This window comes from Nilaparvata lugens, chromosome 7 (assembly GCF_014356525.2).
Source record: "Nilaparvata lugens isolate BPH chromosome 7, ASM1435652v1, whole genome shotgun sequence".
In the NCBI taxonomy this organism is placed as follows: Eukaryota; Metazoa; Arthropoda; class Insecta; order Hemiptera; family Delphacidae; genus Nilaparvata; species Nilaparvata lugens.
Window position 1 is genome coordinate 31,256,215 of NC_052510.1, and position 12,469 is coordinate 31,268,683.

General features: G+C 33.7%; 1 protein-coding gene across 2 annotated transcripts in view; it reads left to right on the forward strand.

Annotated features, from left to right (window-relative positions):
* The window catches only part of LOC111051089 (b(0,+)-type amino acid transporter 1-like), a 121,881-nt gene that overhangs the window by 53,538 nt on the left and 55,874 nt on the right, over positions 1-12,469 (forward strand). For both annotated transcript variants that reach the window (XM_039432552.1, XM_039432553.1), the window contains exon 2: positions 10,421-10,663. In XM_039432552.1, coding sequence (XP_039288486.1) covers positions 10,421-10,663 — 243 coding nt within the window. The remainder of the gene's footprint in view (positions 1-10,420; positions 10,664-12,469) is intronic.

The following is a 12,469-nucleotide window of genomic DNA, read 5'->3' on the forward strand; positions in this document are numbered from 1 at the left end:
GGCTAAAGCATTCGATACAGTTGATCGATCAAATCTAATGGAACAACTAGAGCTTATAGGAGTCCGAAATGAGTTGGTTTGAAAGCTACCTAACTGATAGAAAACAGGCAGTTCAAATAATGGGAGTTGAGAGTAGCCTAAATCCTATAGATTACGGTGTGGTACAAGGAAGCACATTGGGAACATCATTATTCCTAATCTATATTAATAATTTGGCGAAACTACTTCTCACTGGCAATCTATTTTCATTTGCTGATGATACAGCGCTGCATGTTACAGGCAGAGGAAATGCATGAAAATGCATCCCGCGACCTCCACATGCTGAAGGCGTGGTTCGATCAGAACATCTTGACACTCAATATAGGAAAATCCAAATTTATTTAAGTCTCACTGCAAAAAAGTCAGGAGCCTCCTATTGATTCAATAGCTTTACATTCTTGCTCAAGTCCTAATAATATACATTGCCATTGCGAGTCCATTGAGAGAGTTAGCTCTTATAAATATTTAGGCGTTATAGTTGATGATAAATTAAAGTGGTCAGAACACATAACCAAATTGAAAAACAAAATACGCAGATCTATCTACATTTTCTTAAATTTACGTCAATTTCTATCGAAAGATGATTTAAGAAATGTATATTTTGCTTATGTCCAATCTGTTATAACTACCGGAATTTTAGCCCATGGTGGAGCTTATAAATCAATTCTGAATCCTTTAGTCGTCACTCAAAAACGCATAATAAAAACAGCTCTTAGTAAACCCATTCGCACTCCGACTCATGAAATATATGATGAGTTTAATGTCCTTCACATTCGACAACTGTATGTCGGAAGCTTACTACTTTTCATTCGTGTAAACAGTGATAATATGTCTGAAAAAAATAAATCACAATCACGCAACACGCTCAGCAAATTCCATTGGCATTGAAATTCCGAGACTTATTAAAACTCACTCAACAACAAACAGTCACTATATTGCACAAATTTTATACAGAAATTTTCCTTCCACTCTTCGTAATGCCCATAACTGTTCACCTTATGCGTATAACACATCAAAATATGGTTGAGGGAGATTGGTAGGGAAAACATAGAAGCCATAATTCATTCTAATTACCTATAACTCATTATCAACTTAAGATCCCGTAATTTGCACATAGTATGAATATACCTTTACTATAACAATGTCTTAGCCATGTAATATATAGTGAGCCGGAATAAACATCATCAAACTTTGTTATTAAAAAATTGTAGTTGTCAAATTATATTACAGTTTTCATCTGTTTATTTAGTTCTTATTTATTTTTTCTTTCTTCTTTAACGCTTCATGTATACATTGTTTTTAACTTATACTTTTCCAGTGACAGGTTCTTCATTGGGTTGCATCAATGCTCTCGAGATGTATCATCCTCTCAGTAATTTTTCTATAATGATTGAACTCATTATAATACAAGAATTAACTATTCAAGGATTCAGTATTCAAGAATTACTTTATCCTTCTCAAACCAAAACAGTTTTTATTCTAAATAAAGAACAGACTCCTCTCCACACACAGGCTTAAGCCTTCGTGGACGAGATGCATGTTAATTTTTCTTTTCTTTTCACTTTAGTATCATAAGGATTAGTATGTCTTTATTGTACAATACTTATTTTGATCATATGCGATAGATTATAACCTATAAGTGTACATGTTGATTCATTTGAAATTGTACTAACTGTGAGGTATATTCAATTGTTTATTATTTCATGCAATAAATGAATTTGAATTTGACATTGGTTTTATCTCGACACTATAAAATCCTATTTGCGGAACATCGTATAGTCATCACTATAATGATTTTAGTAGAGTTGATATTGTGAAACAATATGAAATTTACATTGTGAATGAATCATGAAAAAGTAGGACAACCGAGAAAATAGGTTTTTCCAGCAGGGAACGATCCCATTGTGAATTCATATTCATCCGATTTCATCAATCCTATTTTTTATGACTTGGCATAATAAAAACCGTCCTGACAGATTGGGTACAGTGATAAAAACTCGTGACGGACTAAGGCGTTTTTGATTTTATGAAGTTTGTCATAAATTTTCTCAAAAAGTTCTGATAAATTACAAGAAAAAAAAATAACATTCAGTGGTTGAAATGGAGTCTGGGGTTTCATCACTTGCTTAGTCAATCTCCAATTTTTTTTTCTTTCATCACCATTTGAGATGTATTCAAAGACTTCAACCTTATTTCCTCATGATTACTCATTCCAGGGTGATTGCTCAACCAGTGGTAAGAGAATTGGTGATAATTCAACGTATTCGTCAAAGATGATGAATTTTTTGTTCTAACATCACAAGAGGAGAATAAATTCGAAAATATTTTTTATTAATATAAGCTACAGCACGGAAGAAAAATACTTAGTATTACCTCTTAATGACATAATAATTCAATAATATGAAAGAAAAATATCGCTATTACTAAGTTGGATGATTTACTAAAATTCGTGACTTTCATTATCCCATTGTGAAATGAAATTAAATCGAATCAAATTATTCGTTATGTATCATTTCATTCATACAATATAAACAGTGTCAAGATGAGAATAAAATAATAATTCATAATAATCAGTCATTTTCAGAGGGCATCCTAAACAAGATCCTAAAAAATAAGTCATTGAATGGATGTTGTATACAGAGACTCAACTCTGAACAATATTTACAACTGTCGCTTTTCATGCGAACTGTCATTTTAAACAAACAACTCTATCGATTTTTTGTAGCTTTTTGTATTTTGTGACAGAGAAAGATGTTGGAAGGTTTCTCATCAATGCAAGTAATACTAGTGATTACATTGCTCAGTTGAACTTGAAAGCATTAAAAGTATTGCTCTGCATTCTGCAGAAAATATGTGGTTGGCACAGTTCTTCAACTTTGAGCTCATAAAAACCACCAAAGCACGTAAATCAACAGAGATTTACTGTTGTAGCTGAAGTTAGTTCGCAAACTCATTTCTCGATCTCATTCAGTTTATCTTATGAGATAGTAGAAAATGTGACTCACTATAATATTTATGGCAAGAATAAGTGAAACAAATTGGAATTTCGATTTGGCCTGTTAGTTGAGCAATAACAGCCTAATAGAAGAATATTATGCTTGCTGGCTGACTGCTTGACGAGTAGCCTACTTGCGCTCCTTATATATACTTCCAAAATATGATGGTAATAATGGGTTGTTTCAGGTATTGCTAACATTCAAGAAATAATAGAGTCAGTGGCGGTTCTAGGCCTAGGCTGGGTAGGCGGTCGCCTACCCAGTTTTTATGAGATTTTTTTAAAAATTTTCATGTAAACCTAAAAATGTTAAATAAAAAAAATAAATTTTGGAAGTATATTTAAATGTTTATAGTCATGAGTTATATTTTAGATGATTCAACAGAAAATTGTTTTTATTCTATTCTATTACTATGCCACATTCGCAGTGCGTGAACGCAGGGCTTTCTATGCTTGAAACGGGGAAAACATACCTCAGGTCTACAATGACAACACAACGTCTAACTAATCTTTCAATTTTATCTATTGAACGAGAGGAAAGTGAAAGGCTGATTGTATTGGAGAAGATGAAATTGAGTGCACGGATACAGTTAATATGTTGGGGGTGTACTTTGATGACAGGTTGACATGGACAATGCATGTTGATAATATTGTGAAGAAAATAAGTAAAAGTCTCTTCCTCTTAAGAAATCTTGCGAAGTATGTCCCACAAAACACCGTTAAAGTTGCATACTTCGCTACTTTTTACTGTTACCTCACATATGGTATAGAGCTTTGGGGTTGTACCACAAAGGAAAATATGCAGAGGGTCTTTGTACTACAAAAGAGGGCAATACGGTATATAGCGGGCCTTGGATTTAATCACCCCTGTAGAGATGCGTTCAGATCATTGTCGCTGCTGACGGTGCCTTCGATTTACATGTTTAGAATGATCATGCATACTGTAAAAAATAGAATGGACCTGACACTTATCTCCGATACGCACTCCTACAACACTAGAGGCAGAGACAACTTTGCGATTCAGCCGCATAGGAGGAAGCTTTTTGAGGGTAAGCCTAGTTACTCAGGCTGCAAATATTATAATAAGCTTCCTATACATTTAAAGCGTGCATCCACCAGCATTCCTCTTAATAGATTTAAAACCGACCTTCAAAAATATTTTATAGACAAAGCCTACTACACGGTGCAGGAGTATTTGGAGGATCATTGAAGGAATCGCTACTATTTTAATTAGTAGACTATATTTATATTTGTAATAATTTGACGACGTTCAACTGTTTGCTTGTGTAATAATGAGTACACTGTGTTGAATGGATTGAATATCTATCTATCTATCTATCTATCTATCTATCTACCTATCTATCTATCTATCTATCTATCTATTAAGAACCCTGAAAAAATCTTAGAGGCGTTCAGCAATGTTGGGCAAAGAAGACTACAGTTGTAAATATAAAATGTATTACTCTATGTTCTAAATAATGTTAAAGTGTAATAAACCGTTGATTTCATGAATACTAAAATGTGTATTTATTTCAGAAATTTCCTTCGATATTCCAAATAAATAGTCTATCAAATTGAAATATTATTTGAAAGAATGATTAAAACAGCAAAATTATGGTTGGCCTATTAGCAAAATAGTGTCGAATTGAACAATTAAATATGAGTATTAACAATTTTTATATTTATTAATACATCTTCATTTAATACCTATATGCTTTGACGTCTTTTTTACATGAATTACTTAAGTAGCCCTACCCTAGGTCTATGAATAGACCTACAGTATGATAAGTTTTGCCTACCCAGTTTTTTATGTCTAGAACCGCCACTGAATAGAGTGAACACAGGCTATAAGAAATCGATACTAAAAACTGGGAGAAGAAAGGTCCAATGTTAAAAGCTCGAAGGGGAATATCATCTTCATATAAATCATCTTCATCTTTAGATCTTCATAATATCATCTGCAATACTGATACCAACGGAGCGAAATGTCCGAATAAGTGACAGGAAATAATTTTATTGATCTTCAAAATAATGTTTCATTACTCTGATACAAGTGATTGAAGAGGGTAACTATATAAAATGGACAAATTCAAATTCAAATTTTGACGGTGTGGCCGACGGTGACGGCTATCTTGAGTACGCGTGGTGCAGCCTGCGACTCCTCGTTGGCCTTGGGTGCAGCAACATTGCACCTGCACCACTATGTTGCCGCCTATCTGTCAATCCAAAAACATCAACAACATAATTAATAAATAACCCCGATAAGTTTTTATTTTTACGCTCCAATACTCAACTCTCTTAAATGAATGTCATTAGAATAGCATTCTAAAAAAAAATCTAATTCATGTGTACTTCCTTAAATTGGCAAAATTGAAAGTAAAGATTTCAACCCAAATAGTAATGTAAACATAAAAGCACATCTGTACATTTAATTCCCTCGTTTAGCCGACTTTCTATAATATGTTCATGTACAATAGTTGAATAGACAATTCCAGTGTTATAAAGTAAAATTCCAGATTGTTATAAAGTAAGATAGTTAGTAGATAGTTAGATAGTTACAGATAGAGAGTAAGTTTATGCCAATTTATGACGTGATTTAAATTTTTAATTCTGATGGCTGATGTTTTGGACTTACGACTGTGAAATTTGAATTGGCTTTTCAAACGACCCAAGTTTCTTATCTAGAATTGAAATCTAGAGAAAAATTTATATTTCTCTACATTTCATGAATCATTTTCAGTTTCTATTCTTAATAAAAGGAAAAATTATTTATACTTTAAACCGTCATCCCATTGGAGTAGCCATTAATTTCCCAATGTACTCATTTGCAGTTATTGAACTGAATGTTAACTTCTAATCTTGTTTATTGCGTGAAAAGAATCTTATCCTGACGAGTCTGAAGGTTTTTTATAAGAATGGACTATTGATTTTTAAATTTGTGTTGCAATGTGGCATCATAGATGAAACGCAGGGATCATAGGGTGTAATGCTATGCAACCTATTTTTAGTCCAATAAATAATCAACACTGAATCAATGAGGAAATGGCCAACGATCAAATAGTCTGCAGAATTGGTTCAAGGTCGAAACTTTTAACACAGCAAAAGATCACTCAAATTGATCTGATCCAATCAATAACTTGAAAAATAGGACTGAGAAAATTATCATTTGAAAAAGACATATCCTATGATAGAAAGAGTGCATAATCATAATTGTAATCATTCAGTGCCTATGAGTGTTAATAAATAGCCTGAAGATGATTGTTTATTGCAGCAATGTAGAATTATTATAGTTCCAGAATCCTAAGGCTGCGTACAGACTTGAGCGCAACAGACTAATAACTGCTGTTGAGTTTGCTATCTGCTTTGGCGACGTTATTTGTAAACATTGCCATTTATGGTCGGTTAGAAGATGGTTAGTAGCAGTGAGTATAGAATGTAATGTATATTAAAATATATATATATATATATATATATATATATATATATATATATATATATATATATATATATATATTACATTATAATGTAATGAATATTACATTCTATACTCACTGGTTAGTAGGAGTAGGAGTGGTGGGATTATTTCAATGGTTGTTGGCGGCGAGGAATATTTGCATTTTCTGGTTATTGGTGGAGTAGGAGATTGAAGAGCTTGTGGCATTTGAAATGTGTCTGTTTGTTGAGGATGTTTTTGGGATCTGTTTGTATATTTCAAATTGTTCAAGGGTATTCAGCTCGGATACTTTGTTTTCATGTGTAGTATTTTCAAATTTGTATAGGCTATATGTCAGTATATAAGTGAGACTGTATTCTATCATGTGGTTGGCAAAGTTGATTTGGGGCCATTTTGATTGAATTTGGAATATAGTAGGTTCGTAGTACAAAAAATATTTTGGTACAGGTCCCAACTCTGGGAAAACTCGCTGAAGGTCCCTTAAAAAGGATTTATTCGTCCTTTAAGTAGCAGCAGAGTGTTTTCCGTAGTTTGTTGACAACGAAACAGAGAGTGTCAACAGCTGTTGAGTTACCAAATCCGGCGACGTTATTTGAAAAATTCATGATTAAGGAAATATCTGGAAGAATAGGTACCGAAAGTAACTGGATGATATCAAAGCAAAGCAGATTTGAGTATTGATCTTTGTTTACATCAGTAGTTAAATGTGACGTTGATAGTGAGGTGACTAATGCGACTAATTTGTCCAGTCTGTTGTATTGGCTTCTCACTGGCTCTTTGTACGCATCCATAAGAGCCTTATAACATAGAGAAAAGATAGCAAAAGTCATGATACACAGAGTGAGTCATATGTATGGGAACCCTTCAATAAATTGGAGACTATTGTAGCAGGACTTCCAATATACCGGACCTGCGCCTACAAAATAAAATAGTATATAGGAGGTCCTGGTTGTAGATATAATACAGTAACTTTCAGGATAAGTTATTGGTCAAATACTCTACCTTTTGACGTACCACAGAATTTCAACCCCTCATAAGGGGGTGAATTAGGGGTTGTAAATCCTCATTAAATGTAAACACTCATTGTATGGTACATAATTTTAAAGGACTTTTTAAAACAAGAAAGAAGGCATCGATAAAAATGTTCCATGATACTTCTATCCAAAATGGCGGCTGATTGAAGTTTTAGTTTTTAAAGAAATAATATTGATAAAGTTCAATCAGCCGCCATTTTCGATAAAAGTATCAAAGAACATTTTTATTGATGCCATCTTTCTTGTTTTAAAAAGGCCTTTGAAATCTAATTATGCACCACACAATGGTTGTTTACATTTAAAATATTCGATTTACAATCCCTATTCTCCCCTTTATGAGGGATTGAAATTCAATTGTACGTCAAAAGGTAGAGTATTTGACCACTAACTTATTTTGAAAGTTACTGTATTATATCTACAACAGTTTCCATCTTATTGAAGGGTTTCCATACACATAATTATATGACTCACTCAGTATAAATAGCTTATGCTATATTTTCTCTATGTTTATATTCTCATATCACAAAATTAGCTAGAAGCTAAATTGAGAGTAACATAATATTCAATGAGCTGCTCCTATTTCCTTTTAAATATTCATGACACAAATATGATATGACATGATAAATCTAATAATTTAAGGTTCATAATGATATAGGTAATTCACAAGTGAATACTAAATTCGATTAATATTCGAATAATATGAAAATTAAATTGAGATAATCTTAATTTACTCCCAAACGTTCATCCCAAGCCTTTGGTTTTGAGCGAAGCACAGTTCCCCTGATATAAGTAACTTTCCCATACAGGGTGGGTGAAAAGTCCGAGAACGGCTTAATATCTCATACACGAAGGTAATTTGATGGTGGGTGTGATTGGGGATCTTACTCGAATTGAAAACACTACTTTACTATGACTTCACAAATCTGGTCTGCCATCTTGGATCCGTCATATTGAATGAAACTTTATTCTTTTAAATAGGAAGGTTGTCATACAATACATGATTTCAATACAGAATTTCAAGATAAAATGAATGGCGAAACCGCACATCAATATCTCAAACTGTTAAGAAGATGAGAGTAACATTATTAGTCAATACCATGCAAATCAGAAATGAATGAATACATAAGTGGTATTGATTAATAATATGAATATCTTCTAAACGGTTTGAGATATCGATGTGCGGTTTTCACCATTCATTTTTTATTAAATTCAGTTTCGAAATCGTGTATCGCATGACCACCTTCCTATTCAAAAAAAAGCTGCTTCAAAATGGCGGATCCAAGATGGTGGACCAGATTTCTAAAGTCATAGTTAAGTAGTATTTTCAATCTGAGTAGGATTCTCAATCACATCCACCTTGGAATCACATTTTTTTATAAGATACTAAGCCATTCTTGGACTTTTTTCTCTCTTTTCAGCTTTGAATAATATTGATTAATAAAGTGAATATTTTCAAAACGGTTTGAGATATCGATATGCGGTTTTTGCCATTCTTTTTTCTTGAATTTCCATATTGAAATGTGTATCGCATGACCACCTTCCTATTTGAAAAAATAAAGTTGCATTCAATATGGCGGATCCAAGATGGCGGACCAGATTTTTAAAGTCATAATAGAGTAGTTTTTCAATTTGAGTAGGATCCCCAATCAGACTCACCGTCAAATTACCTTTGTGAATGAGATATTAAGCCGTTCTCGGACTTTTCACCCACTCTGTTTAACTGAAGGTGATCAAGCTATCAACTGTATAACAACTTGAAAGTTCTACATGCACTTGGGGAATCTCAGCAAGCATCTCGGGCTACGAAGTCTGTACACATTTGCTCATGTTTTCGGAAATGAAACTCCATCGCTCAAATGTCAGCGTGACATGCAACTCGTAGCCACGAGATGTGAAACGATAAGTCTACCGTCAAGCTTCCCCAATTTGTTCAAAACTCTCCTTATAATTCTCTCCGATTTAACACTATTTTCTGGAGTATGACAGTTCTACCAGTAATACCAGCTCCACTGATCAGTGAGATTGTAAGGTAACAACTGGATTTAATAATGAGAGCTAAATCTACTCATAAATGCATATAATTGGAAATACTTCACTCACAATTATCCTAGTAGACAAGAAGTGATCAAATTATTAACAGACCGGCAATCACAAAATAATAGAAGCAATTCCGATCTCAAGCGATTAAGCGAATATTTTTGTACATTAAGGTGTCGTTCATCGGATTAGTATCAGCTATTGATGCTGTTCTCTATCATCGGTATGGAATTTCAAATTCATCTATAATGATATTATTTACGATCATCTATTTACGATTATCATCTATTTGATATTATTTTAAGTCAAATAAACTACAAAAGTTGTTATAGGCTGAATACTTCAAACTAAATAGATGAATTGAGTAAATAAATTCGATTTCAAAAACTGAACATTTTCTCCAGGAAACAGTAGAACAGGAACAGTAATTATAAGCAACACTGGGCTTGGATTATACATCAGCAGAATGCATCATGTGTAAGATGACTTAAAAAAACTTGAAGATAGTCACTTTAGACGATTCACCATTGACTAATCAACTGGTTGGTCTACAGTTTACAAGAAATGTATCTAGCTTCTTTATTTGGTTTTGAAGAAATCTTGATATGTAAAGCGTGATAATGCATCTGGTGTCATTTTTTTTCAGAACTGCTTGAACAATTTATAACAGTCCTGTTTGACAGTGAGTCAGTGCGGCTTTTAAACAAGTTGAAAGCTTTAGCGGCGAACACTCAGTCTCGTGTCTATATTGAAGTGAATATAATTTTCATGTTCCTATTTTCTCTAGACTTGGATTATCATTGACTAATGTGCTTTTGTTGATAGGAAGTAATCGACATGATGTGTAATGGTGTTTTGCAGGAAGCAATGTACAAGCAGCAACAGCAGCAGCAGCAGTCGGCAGGGGGCCAGGGGGGACTGGGGAGTCAGATGCCAATGGGGGGCTGTGGGGGGCAGGGGGGCAGGATGACAGCTCCGAAATGGGGGGCGCAGCTGGGGGGGACCAGCTGGAGAGGGCGGACGCAACTCAGGATGACGCTCTTCACCTCCAGAGACGGGTGGGACTCTTCAGTGGGGTGGCTCTAATTGTCGGCACCATGATCGGTATGTATTCAAAATAATCACAACCCCACTAAAATGAAAAAAATATCATTAGTCCAGTCAAATGGTCATTTTTCAGGAAACAGCAAGGAAAGAATTTTTCTCGTCGGTTTCATATGTATTTTGGGGCGTTGGATTCGAATCTTGAATTTTCTGACACGCCAGAGGGCGGCTTCACCCGTAAAAACCCCCAAATTATGGGACTTTTTTCAATTTTCCATTCTATTTCGAATACCTCGGTTTTTTCGAAAAAAATCATTCTCTACAAAATTAAAGACAATGAAATTTCCAATAGATTGAGTGGTCACACAGGATCGTAAATTTGAAAAATTCTTTCGGGGCTGTTACCTGAAAAATGATCATTTGACTGGACTACAATCATAATATATAATGCTCCAAACTCCAATTAACACTAGGGCGATAATAATCAACCACTACGACCTGTCTTCAGTTTGAATGTCACCTTCATTCAACTACATAAATCTGAATTGATTGAGTTAATAGTATTTTCAGTTTAAAAATGTAATGATAAAGTAGATTTAGAAACCGTAGTCATTGATGGACGACCGGAAATGTTAAAGTTGAGAATTGAAGGAAGAAAATTACTGAGTGAGAAACAATTAATGTTCAGGCAAGTCTATTCTCAATTGGAATTGAATTGAAGGAGTGTTTGAGATGCATTCTTAATTCAAAGAATACACATTATTCAAAACAGAGAGTTGAATGGTCATTGATGGTTTGTAAAAGATGAGGGAATAATAGAAAATCAATCCTTTAGTTAAAATAATACATGGAAAATTTTATATATTTTATTCGGTCAATATTTGCAGAAGCAGAAGTCCTTAGTTCTATTTTTACAGCTACCATTGGAAGTTTAAAATAATTATTACAAACTATTGAAATAATGATTTAACTCTAGTTTGAACTCTATAGTTGAAAAAATGTATTGTTGATCCTACTATTCCCACATCGAAAATCTAAATAGAAGTAAAAGATGGTATATACAGGATATACAGGATGGTATTTCTCATGAAATATTGACAAAATATAAGTTTGAAGAATAATAGTGAAAATAAAGAAAATAAACATCACCAGGTGCATCTCTGATCCTGAATCTTATCTCTGATCTCTGATCCAACTCGAAATGATTGAGGCAGATTAGTTTTGTTTTATAGGTATACAGCTCACTTAAATTTCAGAGTGTTTTTTAATTGAGCTGCCAGACCTGATGTGGTAGATCTGTCATCTGTGTTAAATTCGACACGTTTTGCAGAGCTGTTCAACCACTACCTTCGTAAACAGGAGTTAGTGGTTCAACACGGCCCCAAGAAGGCTTCCTGCAATCACTTCCCAGCCAGAATACATGCTCCATAAATTTCAACTCTATAATATACAAACTATTGTTAAATTATCCTTGTAAGAGAGAAATTAAGCTGTTTGATATTTTTCACCAACTTTGTATATCGTCAAATGCCGAAATTCGCTTCATCTTTGTAATATTCGGAATACAGTACTTCCAAGCAAAATTTATTCCTCATCAAATTTTTATCAATGTTCAGTATTTTTAAGGAAATAGTATGATAGAAGGAGTGGAGTCAGCATCAAGTAATGTAGGAAGTCTTCAATATAATCATAATTTGTTATGCTCAAACATATTGAGTTGCTTCTTCAAATCAATATTTTCAACCTGATTAACTAAAATATGAATGTATGAATTCTTGTACTCGTGAAATGCTGGATTGCTCACAAAGAGAATTAACGTAAAGTGGATCAGCTTTGATTTTCACAAATTGTCCATATTTATTTAAT